Here is a 20,131-nt window from a genome sequence, read left to right as displayed (position 1 = left end):
AAAATTGTGAACAAGGGACATTACCTAAGAGAGGACAACATAGGAAAGCAATTTTTTTTTTTACCTATTGTCTCTCACTGCCACGGCAAGAACTTTCATCTAGCCTTAGAGGTCTGCACTGACTCGGGTCGAGCCTGCGGGCCGGACTCGACTCTGCAAAGCAAATTTCACTTCAGGCCCGGGCCGGGCTCGGGCCGTAAATTTTTAAATATACAACCACATTTCTCTGGCTTTTCGGGCCAAACTTTGTAAATGTACTGCACCGTTCCTTCTGGAGAACTTCTAAAGCACAACTGCAAAATTAAATCTCTAATTGCTGTAAACAAAAATACAATTTTGCATTAATTATTAAGTTTCTATAATTCAGGCTTATTTCGAGCTCATTTGATTATCACTCGAGCTCGGGCCGGGCTCGAGATTAAATGCTAAAACATATTTCGGACTCGGGTCGACCTCACATTGTAAATTCACGGGCCGGGCTGGGCCCGGGCTAAAAATTCCGGTCCGTGCAAACCTCTACCTTGCCTACGTACGAGTATCAAGCTTTTGATAGCGTTGAAATACAGATGACGCACTTCAATCATACCGAGTGTCAACTTGAAAACATGTGTTTCTTTCTTTCGAATTCAATCGATTCTTTCAATTCATTGTACTGATTTAACTTGTATTGCAAATCAATGTAACAAATTATGACATGGTCAGTGCCGTGCCGTTGAAAATCAGCACTCGGGCCGAGAGCATACATCGGCACCCTCGTACATATGAGTGAGGTCGAGAGATCAATCGCGAAGCGCCATCATGGTTGGTGCGAAAGGTAAGAAAATTTTTAAAAATAAACCCTGATTTTCCTTGATTTGGAGCATTTTTTTATTACTTTTTATTTTCATTATATATATGTGCACATGCATTTTCCTAACATGAATAACATTATAGGACCACTTCCTAAAGCAGGAAGAGGATTTAAGTACATACTAGTAATATTCCAAATAACTTTTCTTCTCTCCGTTTTTATCTTTTTTTTCCTCCCGCATTTTGCGCCCCCTTACTTCGGCGCACTGGGCCATCGTCCTGCTCACCCCTTCGCGGCACGGTTGTAGACAGAGTATACAAAGTATTATATACTAAAGAAAGACGTAGGAGTAGATGGGAGGACAATACTAAGATGGATCTCGGAAATACATGGAAATCAAGGTAGAACTGGATCCAGTTGGTTAAGGACAGAAGTTAATGGAGAACTTTTGTGAATGTGGGATTGATCCTCCGGGTTCCGTAGCAGCGTTCGAAGTGGAAAAAAAGCAGAGGCGGTATGTTTTATTACGATTTTGATTCGACATACCGGCTATCTAAATATTGAAATACAGTGAGGGTATGTCGCCTAAAAGACCGCGTTTCTATTTACATAATGACTGAAAATCATTAGAGAGCTCTTTGTAGTTACGGGGGGCGGACATGGAGAGACTGATTCCCCGCTAACAATTTTCTAAAAAAAAAAAAAAATAAAATAAAATAAAAAAATAAAAAAAATAAACATTCCCTTATATTGTATCATAGAGAATTATACACGAAAACCCTCAAAAACCTAATAATAATTTCCTGTGGGAAAACTAAGGGATCCCCACTCGACTGAGAGATATTCCAAACCCCCCGAAGATTTGCCGCCACAGCAGACAATCCCTATATCCGCCCATGTTCAAAGCACGACATTTATATGCATTAAGGCAAGAAGACACACACATACATACGAAAGAAACAATTTAATATGGCACATCAAAATATGAACTAGATAAACTTCTTTGAAGATATCTTTTAAAAGCAAAGGTAGGAAAAAGATAAAAATGTCGATGCTGTCAACTTAGAAATTGTTGCTGCATAAAAAATAAAATCTTTTCACGTGCTAAGTTATTCGTCAGTTACTGTGTACAAAAATGGATTTATTAAAGGTATTTCCAGTGACGGCATGTCTTGATAATTGAAAAACCAGAGGCGATATGCCTGCATCACTGAAAAACCAGAGACGGTATGGTATACCACCGCATATACCGCCTCACTTCGACCACTGTATCCATAGGCAATAGAGATAGCTAGTTAGTTATATAGTATATGCATTTAATATTGGCATATCTTTCAGAAACAACCCGTATCTTCAAGAAGTATCCTGCTCGAGCTAAATACTCATACAATATTAACACATTTTAACCGTACACCTTATCAATACTAGAAAAAATAAACATATCAAACGGTCTTACGTAAAAACAATTATTAAAATTATTATTATTATTATTATTATTGGATTCGATACAGAAATCTTAGTAGAGTCGTCCCAAAGCCTAGAAGAAATGATAATAGAATTGGTACTCAGAAGGGAAAGGTTTTAAGTATCCACTTGTTATTTCTATCCTTTCAAATGGAAATTATCTACGTACGTTCATGGTCACCAAAGTGAAGTTCTTCTGCGTGTGATTTCAGTTAAGAAATATGACCTTCATCATGAATTTTTAAAGCTAAACAATGTTCCGTGTTTATGTTATTAGAGACATATAATATGTGTATTTCTCTAAGGAAGATATTAAAATTAATTATGTATATTTTTTTTTTTACCACATTGTTTAATATGTAGAGTTGTCAGTAAAAGTGCATGCCTACCACCTAGATTTTATTTTGTCAAGACTTATGGAACTTTGAATTCGTTTTACTTGATGTAGGAAAAAAAAGTGATTTTCTGTATACTTGTATCCTCGCCTAGAATGAATTCCTCTTTCCTATACGAATACACGAATCCTCGCCGCTCTACTCAATGGTTGCTTCGGAATTCGATTAGCAGAGCATATATATATATATATATATATATATATATATATATATATATATATATATATATAAATCTCTTTAATTTGACCTGTATCTTCTGGTTTGATAATTTGAATCTTAACTTTTAAGGACATATCAGTAGTACCAGTGTGTTTCGCAGGTGTTTCCCAGTGGAGGATCTATCCCGGGGTCGGGGGAGCCTAGGTCACCCTAGTTTTTTGAGTGACTTAAGCTTCATGATATATCTATCATTATCTGAGTTCTGGCAGCCCCCCCCCCCGGTTTTACCTTTTAGATCCGCCACTGGTGTTTCCATCATTTTCGGACCTCTAAACTATGCTACGCATACACGTGTAAAGCCTTATAGAATTGTTATGTCCATCTGTTATTCGACAGTAAAAACTGTAAAAAAAAAAAAAAAAAAAAAAAAAAGTAAGATGCGGTTTTTGTAATCCTTCAGCATTCTAGCTAGGGGGCAAGGTGGTGCAGTGGTAGAGCGATTACTTCTGGTTCATGGAGTCCCTGATTCGATTCCTGGACAAAATACAAGCTAGTGTTGCATAACATCATGTTCGTGGGTTTTCTCGGGTATTCCTATTTCCTCTCACATCCTCATTCCACGAATTCTTCCATCATCATTCACTTGTTTTAATTATCCGTCTCCCTTAGAATAACGAACGTGGGACGTTAAACTGAAATATTTCGTTTCAGCTTTCTAAGAAATAGGTTCGATCTTCTTCCTTAATTCTCTATTCAACCAGAAGTGATACAAATCAACAACTTTATCAACACAGAGGAATACGATACACAGCGAGAAGCAGTTTCTGATATAGATTCGGCACCGCAAGAATAGACTCTGTCTCCGACTATATACCTCTATTGCAGCCGAAAGTAGATATCAAGTAGCACTTCTGGTTTCATTATTGATCTCCGAAGTACAAGAAACGGTCATAGATAAGGAAAAAAAATGGCTTTCGGATATGAATTCAGCGCCCCTCCATTTTGTACTTTATATCCTATTCAAACCAAAAGTGATCTAAATCTGCTATCATTTTCAGATCCATGGAGCAAAAATAGAGTCCACTAACGTTCTTCTACGTATACATGCATTCAGGATCTCGAGAACACATTTTATCTCTATTCGTATTCTTGTACTGAAACCGGAAGTAGTTAAAACTAGTACCACTTCCGGTTTAAACATTGGTTCTTGTGTAGTGATAACTGTAAACGACAACGGTAATTGTTTTTGATATGGAATTATTGTCCAAAGAATACTTTCCATCTGTGAGCTTTTCCTGTTTCAATGTTGAATTAGCATAGTTTGGAAGATGCTCACTTGTTTACAACTTGTCATATGAAAAGATCGCCAACTCTCAATATTATTCACGCAGTGACTATACAGTTCGCATAATGATCAATTTATTCCAAAGTTATTGACAAAGTGATATTTAGAAATGGTAAAAGCACATTTGCTGACTACTGCCAATGTCTGTAAATATCTTTGGATGATACATAAATGTAAATATTGTTTTAATTACAGATAGATCTTCAATGGATGGTTTTAAGCTGTGATCCAACGAGGCCAGAGAGAGAGTCGTGTGACGAACTACCGGTAAGTCACCTATCTTACTCATGTTGCTACAATATTTCATACCTTCATTCGAAGATCGTTAAAAATCACGACAAAATGGAAATTAGGCAGTGTAAGTTATTTTATGAATCAAAATTAAACTTCATTACGAATTGAGAAAATTTATAAATTCAAGCTTAATTTTATGAAGGATCAAGTAAATTTATGGACTTAAATCAAGTTATTAACAAAATAATAACCTTTTCGCATCATGTAGCAAATATCACCAAGGATGCATATAGAAACCTTGGGTTTCTTATCAGAAAAACCAAAGAATTCACGAATGATAACACTTTTTAAGATCTTTACTTTTTTTTTTAACGTAAGATCCAAACTTGAATATACCTCACTTATTTGGAACACTTCTGTGAGAACACGTAGTCAAAAAATAGCACAAGTACAAAGCAAATTCTTACGTTTTCTCACATACAAAAGGACAGGATTTTGCCCAAAATATGAACCATATGATAATTTACTTGATAACTTTACACTTCAGACACTTGAAAAAAAGACGGACGTTGAACGACCTCCTTTTCGTACACAGACTTTTTCACAACAAAATAGACTGTACAGACATAACTGCAAAAATAATGGTCCAGGTTCCGTCCCTCAAAACCCACAAGTGGCCTGTTTTATTGCAGGAAGGCACGTACAAATCCATTGCATATGTTACCTAGAGGGAGAACTTGTGCTACATATAATAAAATCAAGTGTGTTTTGTATATAAAAAAAAAGTTTAAAGAAAATGTATTATTTTAATTTAATACTCTATTCAAGTATCAGCATTTTTATAATTTAATTTTTGTATTCAAGTTTTACGTTATAATCTAACATTATGTATTCAAGTTTCATATGTCGACACTATTATTGAGCAGTAACGTCTATTATATCGATAAATAAATAAAAATAAATAAGATAAGTACATAAAACAAATTTTTCTGCGAACTAAGTAAAACTTTATATGAATCAAATTCATTTATAAACAAAAATCAAACATTATTACCAGTAAAACTCATTTATTAACTAAAACATTATTACGATATCAAATTGTGCATTCGAAAACAAACTTTATTGTGAATCAAAAAGATTTATGAATTCAAATAAAACTTTATTATAAATCAACTAATTTATGATCTGGATCCAATTGGCTAAGGATAGAAGTCAGTGGAGAGCTTTTATGAACGCGGCATTGAACCTCTGAGTTCCATAGGACATAGAGTTACTTAGTTAGTTTAAATCAAACATTATTTTGAGTCGAAATCACACAAAAATTGAAAATTAAAACTTCATTTACGAATCAAGTTATATTACGAGTAAACTTAATTTATTAATTTATCTCAAAACTTTTATTGCGAATTAAGTTATTAATTTATGATCTCGAATCAAAGATTATTACGCGTCATGTTCATTTATGACATCAAACTGAACTATATTACTAGCTCTAGGCCATAGGCGGAGCCAGAACTTCATATGAGTATGCACAAAGGTCATTGAAGCATACTTTTCATATACCGGTAGGTCCACAAAGGTAATTAAAGACCACCTTCTCTCTCATTACAATTTTTATGTGTTTATCTTATTGGAGTTTAAAAGTGTTAAAATAAAATGTTATTTCAATCAATCGATGAATATTACAGATAAAATATTAGAATGCCTGACAGTTGAAGAAAACAAGAATCAAATCTTTTTTTAAGGTGTGGATAGGCATCTCCTAAGCTATCATTACGCTCGGGATAGATTCGTGTTCAGGAGAAAAATCTAAAATTCACTCTATGCTACGGAAGAAACTTATTTACCACTGACAGATTCGTAGAAACCATGTCAAAAGAACGAACATTCTACATACGAACCAGGCATTTAGCCCAGTAAAATTAGGCTATGATTCGGACATTTTGAAATTGGATAAACATAATATAAAGGTAACCAAGAAAGTTCTGTCGTTTTTTCACCCACCATCTTCAAACATTGATATGTCATCTAAGACGTACCTGGAAGATCAAAAATAGTCTACATCAGCATCGACGACCTTCTACTGGACGTTCTGGAAGGCCATGGATTCCATCGCGGTAGAACTTGGTGGGTCATGAAGCGAAGAAAGTATCAAGTGCATTTTGCACCTCTACTAGGGATTTGAACTAGCGTCCTCTAAGGTGATTGTCCAAGGAATGGAACAGGTGATAATCGGACGGTACAATGTCCGGGCAGTATGGCGGATGCAATGGTGTTTCCCATCCAAGGCGTAGAATGGTGTTCCGGGTCATTCTAGCCACATGGAGCTTAGTATTGTACTATAACAGGAGAAACCCTTTGCGATTCAGCAGTGCTGGCTCCAGAGTTTTGAGTTTTTCTTGAACACGGCTCAACTGCTGACAGTACACAGTTGCATTGATGCTCTGACCAGCTGGTAGCAGTTCCCGATGCACGAGCAGTCCACCAAACACACAACAGGACCTTCTGGTGCAGTGCTGGTTTTGGCTGTTTTGGAACTAGTTCATGGATGCTAACCAATGAAGACGGAGCCGTTGAGCTTCGTACAAGACCCATTTCTCATCACATGTCAACATCCTGGCAAGTAATGGCTTCCTAAGACGAGACAGCAAAAAAAAAAAAAAAAAAAAAATACAAGTGTTTTCCCGCGTTGCCTTCTGGCCCGGAGTCAAATCACGTGGGACCCATCGACCCAACTTGTAGTGCTTCCCAAGTTGATGGAGGTGCTGCCAAATGGTTTCTCCACTCATACTGAATTGTAGTCCCAGTTTCTCACATGTCTGGCCACTGTTCGCCTCAATTGCTGCCTGAAGATCTTTATTTTGTATATGTGTTGGTCTTCCTGAGCGTGGTGCGTCTTCGAGTGTTTCGTCACCACCCTTAAACTTGTTAAACCACCGCTGCACTATCCTTGTAATCACGACACCCTCACCAAAGGCTTGGCATATCTTCCACCCCGCTGCAGCGGCGTTTGACTCCAGTTTGAACTCGTACAGCATACACGCCCTTATAACGCTCTGTGGAGGTCCCATGTTCACTCTGTCCTTACGCAAGTTCAAGGTGTAACTGAAGTGTCACAATCATGTAGTATGTTGAATATACCCACACCAACAACTGACCTTCGTTTATCTCCATTCGCATTCAACTCACGGTGTGAGGGCCAATTGAACACAGACCTCCACAAAAAAGCGACAGAACTTTCTTGGTTACCTTTATAGCATGTTACATTTTCTAATTTTCGAATAAACTAAGAAAGCACGTTCAACATTCTTATCCAATTCAATGCAATGACACATATCAAACAAACTTTCTTTGCCATCCGTAGATACATTTCACAGGGACAATGAGTAGCTATAGATATTCCGTTGTTGTGAATGAAATGTTCGCTTTGACGTCTAGTGAGAAATTCACGTTAGCAACACAACACAGAAGTAAGCTCACCCGACATGTGCCGTTGGTTTTTTAAATTTCGTTCAGATCACGCAGCATTGCAAAATGAGGTACTTTGGCACTGACCAACATCATATTCGAATGAGCTCTTCAGGAACACCATAGAAATGGCCTTCAGGAAAGTATTCGTACCGATGCAGACGAGTTAATAATACACCATATTGTTGTTGTTCGGTGACTCACTACAATCAGTAGGGTGAAAAAGAAGGATTCATGGGTGCCACATGCAATTCTTGTTGGCCAGTATAAACTCATGGGTGCCACATGCAATTCTTGTTGGCTGGTATCAACTCACGGGTGCCACATGCAATTCTTGTTGGCTGGTATCAACTCACGGGTGCCACATGCAATACTTATTGGCCGGTATCAATTCATGGGTACCACATGCAGTTTTTGTTGGCCAGTATCAACTCATAGGTATCACATGCAATTCTTGTTGGTAGGTATCAACTCATTGGTGCCACATGCAATTCTTGTTGGCCGGTATCAATTCATGGGTGCCACATGCAATTTTTTTGGGGTGGGTATCAACTCGTGGATGTCCCATGCAATTCTTGCTGGCCAGTATCAATTCATGGGTGCCACATACAATACTTATTGGCCGGTATCAACTCATGGGTGCCACATGCAATTCCTGTTGGCCGGTATTACATGAGTTGATATCGGTCAACAAGAATGGTCGTCTGAAAATATACACATCTTTTAGTGTAAGGAACAACCAGAAAAGCTTCATGCATCGAACTGTAACTTCAGATTTAAAAAAAAAAGGATCTGCTATGGCAATTGCAGGCGGTAAGGTCAATAACCAGCTTTACCCCTACAGAAGTATTGTTGCTGGTGTAATTCTATATGGTGTGAGTGATCCATCAATATCTTTCTTAGGCATAATGAAACTGTCGACGCAGTGCTCAACTCCATGCAATGCATCCTACATTTTCTGCAAGCATCCAGCAATGGTCAACAAACATTGCATTCTCATATTGGACCACAAAGTTCACCCACATGTATTGCAAACGACGGTGCAGATCCATAAGTTGCAGTATGAACCCTCCCTCATTCACCGTATTTCCCGATATCTCTCCCACTGACTACCATCTTTTGCGGCATTTTAATTATCTATTTGGAGGAAAGACTTTGCCTGATTCCGGCAGTGCAACTTTCGGTTGGGAATTTGTTCGTATTGCAGACTCCAGATCTCTTTCGTCAAGGAATTCAATTGTTTGTTGAACGATAGTAAAGTGTACGGTTGGAGACGGCGACTATTTTGATTGACCAGATGTTGTACTGTTCATTTTGGAGAAGGAAAGACTTGGCAAGTGACAAATCTGGGTGAATATTCAATTCACTGTGTCTTTTATTGAATAACTTCACAAATAACCAGTGTTGCCACAGTCCTAGCTCTGGAGTGGGCTGAAAAATAGTACCAAATTGAAACAAAAAGGGCTGAATTCATTATTTTATATCAGCGTATTACATGGCTCTATAACAGGAAACTAAAAGAGGTTAAGTTGTAGGACTCTCCCTCTTCCAAGAGTCCAAATCTAGAAAGTACTCTTTTTAAAAATATCCAAATATCAGGACCTCGAACAATCGTGGAAGCAGATGAAACTTTTCTCGCACGTAGGAAGTATAACAGAGGCCGTAAATTAAAAGGGAAAACAGTTATCATCTTCGGTATGCATTGTAAGGAAACCAAATGAGCCCCTATTTCGAAGTGACCAATAAACCAAAACGGTATGGTATTATGGCCATATATGAAAACATATATAAAACGAGAAATAAATAAATCATTTTCGAGTTCGTGTGTAAATAGTACGTTTCAAAATATAGATTGTTGCACTTTATTCTAGCTTCAACGTGTGTGCTTCTTCTTCTTCTTCTTCTTTATTAAGATTTCAAGCTAAACATTTCCATCACACTGTGCTTCTTCTTCATGCGCAGCAATGGTGCGCCCATCTAGCGTCATCTGTTTCTTGGTATAGTTCGTGTATAGTTCGAATTACAAAATTTACACACAAAGCTCAGCGTTATATGGTGCAACGTCACAGAATGAATGTTTAACAGTAGTTTTTAACAGTCCATCACAGTATGAGTAACGTTAGATGTAGGAAAAGTCTTACTGACACTTTTGAAAATGCGACAAGTATTTGTTAAATGGTGCTGAATATGATAGAATTGTACCAATTTTTTTCACAAAAGGGGCAGAAAATGCCAGCGTGGTACCAACGAGCCGATGAATTACAAAAAGGACTGAATTTAGTACAATTGTACCAAGTGTGGCAACACTGCAAATAACTAACATCTGTATCATAAATTATACAAACTGTGGTTAAATACATGCAAGCATCTTAATATACCGTGCGTATAGATTAAAAATATAGTTTAATTTAATGTTTTGGAGAACATTGCACTAGCAGTTATAAATTTGCAAGACGAAGCTTAGCATTTTATAGAAAAGGATAATTTGCAAACGTCTGTGCGATGTCACTATGGACTAAACTTCACATTTTTCTTTCCTGTACATTGCCTCCCTCTGTAATTTTGTTAAAGCGATTATTAAAACCTCAAATAACAAGAGAACATGTTGAATTTAGAAGTGGTTATAGCACAGCAGATCATATTCAAGTAGTTAGGAAACTGACAGAAAGGTCAAATGAGCCACTCAATTTATTGGCTACGAAATAGCTTTCGATTCAGTGAAGACCTCGGCGGCTTCACTTAACACACTTAAAAGTACATTGTGTTCGTACAGTTGCGTAACCCAAAGTTTGATTACGTATATCTTTTGAACCAAGAACGTTAAAGACCTGAAACTTGAAACAAGTGCAAGTACGTATGTTCTATGTAGATATTTTCGAGATCATGACCAATTTTGGAACTTGTAACATTTTTGTGTAGTAACGAGGTGAAGTACTGAAAGTGTAAAATAAAAAAATGTACAAAATTAAGAAAATCAATATTCAGTGTCAGAAAACTGATTTCCTGCGGGTGAATCCCTGTGTATATGTGCAGTATGCATCAACATTTTATTTATTTATTTATTTAACAATTACCAGATACAGCTCTAAAGCAATTTTATACTGGATATATAACAATAACAATAACAACAACAATGGAAAGGATTTGGGAAGGTGTCGGCCAGGGCCTGTTTTAGTAGGTACCATCCCGGCATTTGCCTGGTAGGACTGAGGGAAACCCTGGAAAACCTCAATCAGGATGGTCGGCAGCGGGAATTCGAAACCGCGACCTCCCGAATGCGAAGCCAACGCTCTACCACTTGAGCTACTTCGCTCGGTTAATGCTTTGGTGCTAAAATGTAACAAAGTTGATGCAGTGTTGCCATGTAAAAAGACTATTTAATGCAAGTCCGTACAATAGGTGATTTTTGACAGAAACGCGGCCCCTGCCAACACTGTTGTCGTAAAATCACTGCAAAAGGTGTGTTCTAGGTTAATTAATGATAAGTAATGAGAATTTGCACATAATTGATAAGCCGAGTTTTTATGCCAAAATTTCCGATAAATCAGTTATTCACCTACAGCTGGCAAGCCTGAAATCCTCGTAGAAACAGAAAGGGCGCTTTACAGCAAATGTCCGAAGTGGCTGCTGCGTTCTCATAAACACAAATTTCACACTCCACTATGTTTACTGACACCTTTTTTTAGAGTGTTCCTGGTGATTGAATTTCTGTTTCAATGTTCGTCTTCAGTTCCTCAGTAGTCCTTGGATAATTCTTGTACACCACATTTTTTAGGTAATCCGATAAAAAAAAAGTCAGGTGATGTTAAGTCCGGAGAACGGGAGAGCCACAAATTTTTGGAGATGATGTGGCCACCGAAATGTTCCCCTAACATTTCTAACGTTTCGTTGGAAGTGTTGCCAGGGTTGCCAGCTGTCGGTGAATAAATGATTTACCGCAATTTTTTGCATACAAACTCATCTTATCAATTATTATTAATTAACCTAAAACACCTGTTGCAGTAATTTTACAACAGTGTTGACAGGGGCCGTGCTTCTGTAAAAAAAAAAAAAAAATACTATTTTACCAACCTGCATTAATAACTTTTTTTCATGGCAACACTGCATCATCTTTGTCACATTTTAACACCAATGGATAAATGTTGATGCATACTACACATACACACATTGATTCACCCGCAGGAAATCAGTTTTCTGGAACTGAATATCGATTTTACTTCATTTTGTACATTTTTTATTTTACACTTTCGATACTTTCTTTCGATACTACACAAAAACGTTACAAATTCCAACATTGGTCATGATCTCGAAAATATCTACATAGAACATACTTACATTTGTTTTAAATCTCAAGTCTTTATCTTTCTTGGTTCAAAAGGTATGCGCAACTTTACTGACACACACTGTAGTATCAAACTTTGGGTTGCGCAACTTTACGGACACACACTGTAGTATCAAACTTTGGGTTGCGTAACTTTACGGACACGCACTGTAATATCAAACTTTGGGTTGCACAACTTTACGGACACACACTTTAGTATCAAACTTTGAGTTGCGCAACTTTACGGACACACACTTTAGTATCAAACTTTGAGTTGCGCAACTTTACGGACACACAGTTTAGTATCAAACTTTGGGTTGTGCAACTTTACGGACAAACACTGTAGTATCAATAAAACTTACCTAAAAGTTATAGATAATTTCTATAAACAAACCAGTGCAAATATCTAACGGTTTTGCTGTAAGAATAGAGAAGAGGATACATTAACATAGTACTATTCTTCCTTAGGTATATACAAACGAACTTGAGTATGTGTTTGGATCTCTCAATTGGAAGGATAAAGAGATAAATGTAAAAAAGGGAACATTTACTTGACCGAAGTTTCACTGACGGCATCGTTTTCTTCGCAAACAACACAGATTTGTAGGATTTAACAATAGAATTTAATCTTTTAAAGAACAAGAAAGTTGGGTTGAAAATGGATATAGCAGAAGCGAAAACGATGTTCAACAACTTCTTAAGAAACTCAGCGGTTGAAATTGAAAATATGGAATTAGAAGATATGCATACCTGAAAATATCTGGGGCAGAGTATGTTCATGGCTGGACAGTAACAAGTTAGACATTCACCAATTGGAGAATAGGAAACTAAGAGTGGATGCTAGGAATCACAAGGAAAGAAAAGGGGAAAAAAATCATGTGGTCCAGACAAGTTACAGATATTATCAGTAAAATAGAGACACTAAAGGTGAAAAGAGTTGCATATATTGCAAGAAATTATTATCGATAAAAGAAAAGCAATTCCTTCATTGAATACTAAGGAACAGGAAACGTCTTCATACAAGGTGATGTGGTGAAATTAAGAAGCACTGCAGAATAACATGCGAAAAAAATGCCCAAGGTCGATGGTTACGAAAAGAGAATTGAAGATACTTTCATCCAGCAATGGATTGACAATGGTTGTGTATGAGGTAAAATGTGTATTTATTTTCTGAAGCCTACACTTATCGTCCAGGAGGCGGGTCCTCTCAATTACCCTTTAGGATAAGTAAGTGGATACGTTTATTCTAGGATGCCCATTGCTCCAACAGTTTGGGTGCAACCCTAAAATTTAGAATTCTTCTTTCAATGTACACTCATGTCCAAAATGATTGTCGTATATCTATAATTGTCGTCTTGTAAGAATATAATTTGATAACGATTTTGCAGGGTAGTTTTAGTATTGATACTATATGTATAATCAGGAAATGTGTATTTGTGGTAAATTTCATAGGAAAAGAATTATAAATACGAAAATTAGAATGAGTAAAACAAAATGTTGCTAAATGGACAAGAAAGTTTTATTTTCGTTTTACTGTTCTTATTTACTACTCTTTTGACATGAAATTTGCCACATACATGTCTTTGTCGATTATACACATACTAACATTATAAGAAATACCGGGCGAATTCGTTATCAAATTATATTCCTACAACAACATATTTATAGACATGCGACAATAATTTTGGACATGAGTGTACCATTCTTCCAGTGGCGGATCTAGCCCGATGCTGGGGAGGTGCTAGGTCTTCCAAGTTTTTTGAGTGACTAAATAATTTAAGCTATTATTTATATATTTTTGAAAGTTTACAGTAAACTCATGGTATACTTATCATTGTCTGAGTCTTGGCTGGTCCCCCAGTTTTTACCTTCTAGATCCGCCATAGGATTCTTCCTTAAATTGTCCCTTCTTCCCCAGCCAAATTTACTACTCTTCTCTAAATATAGTATTTTGCCCTCTAAAAATGTAACTTTCTCACCTCCAAATTTAGCATCTCCAGTTTGTTTGTAATTACCATTTTCAATGAAACATTGTGCTCCTCCCCAAATATTCACTTATGCCCTAAAACGTGTGTGGGCAACCCTAAGGTTATGTTCTACCCTTGAGTCAATGATGCCAACCTGGGGGTAAATTCCCCTTTTTGAACTTTTTTGACAATTTTTTGAATATGGATAAAGACAATTTCCCTGAAAATTGGCAGCGAAAGAAAGGCTTTTCTACATCCTGAGTTGTTATCTTTAATGTCAGACAGATTTTTTTTAAAGAACGCCTAAATTAGTAAGTATCAGGATCTAGCATAATTTGACCAAATCTAGCATAATTTCGATCAGGTTTTAGAATAATTCCGAGCTGTGAGTCTGGCAACGCTGCTGTTGGAACATGCTCGACCGGGAAAGATGTATGTAGATATTCCGTGTCTAATATAGTGTGTGTATGTGGAAACGAGATAATTTGTAGATGCATTTATTAATTGTTCTATGGATAATTGGGTATGATGCAGTATATGGAATTAAAGATGTGGGGTTGAAGGGATGCGAGTAAGCCCTGAATTGGAATAGAGAATTGGATTTGGTTAGTTGTAATTGTGCATGGTATGCGTACTGGTATTGAGAAAACTAAAGCCATTGCACTGCTTAAGCACATAATTACACTTATTCAGAAAGATAGTACACCCAAGATAGCACCTTTTGATATTAGGAAAATTAACAATAGTCATACTGTCAGGTTTAAAAACATGAACATCCGGGATCAATAACAGGACGTACTTCTTTCTAATAATGTCAAAGTTTGCGACTTCTAATCGCCCTGTTATCGCAAGAACTAGGGATGGCCACAAAGTTCCGGTTCTCGTAGATCAGGTTTTCAGAACCGGTTCTGGAACCGATTCCGGACCTGGATCCGAAAACCTGGTTCCAGAACCGGATCTTAGGAACCGGTTCCAGATCTGGATCTGAAAACCCGGTTCCAGAACCGGATCTTAGGAACCGGTTCCAGATCTGGATCCGAAAGCCCCCAAAGACCCGTAAAGGAGGCACAAAGTTCACCTTCAAAAAAATGCAAAGAGGACCATGCGCTTGTGCCTTCCCCGCCCAGACCCGCTTGTGCCCCAGAAAAAAATTTGGTCCACCAGTGGGTGTTTAGCCAAATGAGTTGGCCAGTTTGCCTGTTTAACCAATGAGTTTGCCAGTTACCCAGTTTATTTAGCCAAATGAGACAAGCGGCCGCCGCCTGGGCGCCTGCCTGCCTGTCTCTTCCAGCATTTCATCTAGCACACTGTTCACAGCCTGCCAGCAGCTCGAGTTTAGGGTAGGGATGGTTACAAAGTTTCGGTTCCAGTGGAACCGTTCCCGCGTGGAACCGGTTCTTGGAAATCCGGTTTTCAGAACCGGTTCTGGAACCGGTTTCAGACATCAATCCGAAGAACCGGTTACAGACCTGGATCCGAAAAACCTGTTCCGGAACCGGATCTTCTAGAACCGGATCCGTTCAGACCTGAAAACCGGTTCCACCAGGAACCGGTTCTGGCCATCCCTAGCAAGAACCAAAATATCAAAAATAAATAAATAATTAAATTAAGGCATGTGTCACTGCATTAAACTTTCTCGTTTTAATTTCTTAAATTAATCATGTTATGCTACAATTATTGCTGAAACAATCTTTGTGAATACGAACAAAATTATAAGGCGTTTTGAGACTTTGTCGGAAGGGAACTCAGGCTTAAAAGTAAAGTATCCTTCTCTACTTTATTTCATGAAAAATCATTAATGCTATACATTACGATTATTAATATAAAATTTATTTGCGAAATATCAACAAAAATCTCATGAGTCGCATATGGTGAAATTATCAAAAAGATAAAAGAACCATCTCCCATAGAGTAAACTAGCCTTTGTAGATATTTTAATGAGAGATTAACACAACATTACAAGATTATTAATAAAATATTCGTCTGAACAAAAATGCCTGAATAATTATTTTGAGAAAACCGTCCGAGAAAAACAAAACCTCATAAAGTAATATATCTCCTTCTGGATTTTCAAAGAGAAATGATTTATTTCACAGCAGTAATATATCCCCTTCTGGATTTTCAAAGAGAAACGATTTATTTCACAGCAGTAATATATCCCCTTCTGGATTTTCAAAGAGAAATGATTTATTTCACAGCAGTAATATATCACCTTCTGAATTTTCAAAAAGAAATGATTTATTTCACAGCAGTAATATATCACCTTCTGAATTTTCAAAAAGAAATGATTTATTTCACAGCACAGGGTTGTTAATGAAATATTGATATATGAAAAAAAATAGTCGTTAGACAAAACAAGATCTGAAATTTTGATTTTTACCCTTCATTAAAATATCGTTCTTTTGAGGGGTAAAATGAAAATTGAAAAAAAAATTCAGAATGTGTTTGCTGTGGATACGTTGAACTTTATGATGTTTAGGCGAGTATACATACACCAAGAAGAAATAGGCAGATAGACATTCAAAAGTAATTTTTTCGGCATGAGAAGGGTAAATCCGTTGGAACTTCGAATTCGATTTGTTTCCCCACGATTATTATACTTTCATTTTTCTCTCATCGCTCAAAAGTAAAAAAATGAAAGTTTCATGGACAAAATAGAAATATAAATGCTAGACTTCTTTCTCATAAAGTAAGGATGTTAATTAATTTAAGTTCGTTCGTTCCACTCTTTTAAAAAATATCCATATAATGTATCAAACTTATTTAGAAGACGTTTGGACACGTATCTACTTACTATTATCACAACGAAATTTGAAAATTAATTGAACTTGGGGCAAAGGGGCAACATTTAACCCCTTTGTAATCAATGACTGTCCATATGTCTCACGGCTACAAGTTGCCATCTAACTGGTATTTACTTACATGTATTTAAAGTGAAGATTATGCAACCCTTCTTACACAAATTTACGAGCTATTGTTTACAATTAAAAAGATTCTCTCTTTTTTTCTCTGTCTCTTTTCCTTTCTCTATTGCTCTCCCTCTTTGTCTCTAAAGTTATATTTGCTGCAGAAAATATGTACTAACCGCATTTCCATTAAACTTGCTAAATTTATTCGACATTCAAATAAAATTACAACAGGCATAAATGAGGAATGGAACAATAATTGCTAACAGAATAACAGAAAAATATAATCATTTGAATAAAACTGTAACAATTGCATTAAATAAATTTATGAAATAATTGCGAAAAAATAATAAAGTCAATAGGAAATATATTTCGATAGTCGAACCAAAGGAAGGGGTAGAAAACCATCTATCAACGGCATCACATCTAGTGTTACTGTCTGCTTTTCTACGCCATCCAATGATATTACACCTTATTTGCATATAGTATGTCGTCCAGTTGTATAAATGTTCAGTGTTGTCCTTTGTGTTAGAGAAGAAATACCTCATCTAGTTCTTTTCCATGTCGTAAGGTGCCAAGAACCGATGACACGTTGCCACGTTGGATAGCAATAGATATGCGTTGAATTAGGAAAGATGTTGAACGAATATCTCCAGTAACGATAGAAATGCGTCTGCCTACTTCTCTAATAAAATCAAGGCTTGCAGATCATCAAGCACCACTAGTCTCGATGGCAATTGGAGCAAAAATAAATTTGCCAAGGAGATTGTTATATTTCCTTTGCTTTTCTACTTCTCTACGACTAGCAACAGCTCTAGCATTCATAATAGCTAAAGGGAGACTTGAATGGGCAAATGTATCTGAACACGTAAAGTCCCATACTTGGCTAAATTATTTTCTGAGACATGTAGAATATTGCATGATACCTTTCATGTTTGCATTTGTGCCTCACGCAACCTAAGAGACGCTCAAAGCTGAAAGAATATATATTTAGAAAATTTGGGAGATCTTCCGAATTTATGAATCGTAACACACACCTGTGGTATCACTGAAAATTTTGGTTCATTTTCAAGACACGGACGTACGAACCATTGGAAAGTCTGGTTCACTGAAGACACGGACATACGAACCATTGAAAAGTCTGGTTCATTCCGAAGACTCGGACATACGAACCATTGGAAAGTCTGGTTCATTGAAGACACGGACATACGAACCATTGAAAAGTCTGGTTCATTCCGAAGACACGGACATACGAACCATTGGAAAGTCTGGTTCACTGAAGACACGGACATACGAACCATTGAAAAGTCTGGTTCATTCTGAAAACACGGAAATACGAACCATTGGAAAGTCTGGTTCATTCTGAAGACATGAACGTACGAACCATGAACCAATTAGGGTACGAACAGGAGCTTTCTAAGTTTGTTTTTTTTTATTAATTTTGTATGTATTTCGGAAAGCCGATCTATTTTTTGTATTTACTAATTCTACGCCAATGAAACCTAACAGAAATGTAGTCTAAGATAAGTAATAGTTTTTGAGGTATATTTTGTAAGTACTAGCATCTGAGACCCCGTTAGGGGCAATTTTGGGATTTTCCTCCCTTATTTCTTCGTATTACCTGAATTTTGTGTCCGTGAATCATGTGTATATTACCTTCCAAAAGTTTCTTTTCTTAATTTCACACAATATATGTGGTTAAAATACCTATTACACTTACAGTAATTCCCTTTCAATTCACTTACAGTAATTCACTTTCACAGTATTACACTTTCAATAATTCAAAACATTCTAGGTAAAAGCGTATATGTTATTCTCTGATATACTTTTCATAAAGGGGGCTGCGGTGGCTCAGTAGGTAGAGCGTTCACCTCTGGTGCTTGGGGTCCCGGGTTCGATCCCAGCCCCCGCCAAGTGAACTCTGTGGTGGACAAACACCGTGTGCGTGGGTTTCCTCGGGGTTCTCCCGTTTCCTCCCACTTTCTCCATTCTACCATTTCTTTCATTCTTCATCATCACCGTCTCCTTTAGCCTAACCGGCATAACCGTGGGACGTAAAACTTAAAGATTTCATTTCATTTCATTTTTACTTTTCATAAAGGAAACTCCGCTTGGGCCCCACTAGGAACGCTTAAAATAAAATAAGAAAATCCCTTGCGTGAATTTTTCAGGAAAGCCCCAAAATTACTTGCAAACTATGAACTTAAGGTAAGTAAAATACTTGCAGCACCTTCTTATGCAATACCTTGCAATTTCCTTTTAAAAATTGATTTTAAGGGGTTTGAGATCAGAAGATATATTTAAAAACGGAATATTCAGGTATTTTTTTACCTTTATAAATGAGTTTCTCTTACTGTTATTTTACCAAGAAAATAAATATCCTATATTATATAGGCTACACAAATAATAAGAGATAAAAACGTTTTACAGGAAACCCATCTTTTAGACTGCGAAAACCAATTTTGTATACGCTTATACGATAAACGTCTCTCAGACACAATTTCAAAAGAAGACATGTAGAATCAGCATACTAGAGAGTCTGGTTCCATTAAATGAAATATTATAAACTTAATGGTTTTTAACGTCTCAAGGGGTAATAAAATTTCTTAATGGAGAAAGTACAGTATATAGTTTTTAGTGCAACGAATGGATTACATCATTTTGGGGCGTGTATGATTATAATTCCCACAAGTCACATTTCAGTGATATAATACAAAAGAATGTCGTAGGCGAAGCTGGTGATGTGTTACTGATTTTAGCTTACCGTGTGAATACGTATGTGTTTTTAACAAACACACACTCATTTCATTTTCTCTCTTAATTTGTGGTATCCATTTCGTGTTAGTCGTAACAGAAACCATCAACCTTACTAGCTGGAGCGCTTTATCATTGTTTGACATTGTTCCGTGCTAATGTATGTCTCTAAATGACTTCATTATGAACGCCTTACGCTATTAATTATTGGGTTTTGTGTGTTTCGTTCAACACTGAGGCCTTAAGTATTACTTGCAGCTCCCTGTTGAAGTTTTTCTACAGCAGTAAAGTAGGTTCAGTTATATTTTTCTTAAAGGCATTTACTTGC

The 20,131-nt window shown here is 36.8% G+C and overlaps 1 protein-coding gene across 11 annotated transcripts in view; it reads left to right on the top strand.

Moving 5' to 3' along the window:
- Positions 1–20,131, top strand: part of LOC145671339 (uncharacterized) — a 530,261-nt gene that overhangs the window by 395,293 nt on the left and 114,837 nt on the right. For all 11 annotated transcript variants that reach the window (XM_081740371.1, XM_081740381.1, XM_081740409.1 and 8 more), the window contains one exon: positions 4,349–4,420. In XM_081740371.1, coding sequence (XP_081596497.1) covers positions 4,349–4,420 — 72 coding nt within the window. The remainder of the gene's footprint in view (positions 1–4,348; positions 4,421–20,131) is intronic.

The sequence above is a fragment of the Thermobia domestica genome, chromosome 2, assembly GCF_964235325.1.
Source record: "Thermobia domestica chromosome 2, izTheDome1.hap1.1, whole genome shotgun sequence".
Taxonomy (NCBI): domain Eukaryota; kingdom Metazoa; phylum Arthropoda; class Insecta; order Zygentoma; family Lepismatidae; genus Thermobia; species Thermobia domestica.
The sequence above is the reverse complement of the archived record's forward strand: the minus strand, read 5'-3'. Positions and strand labels throughout refer to the sequence as shown.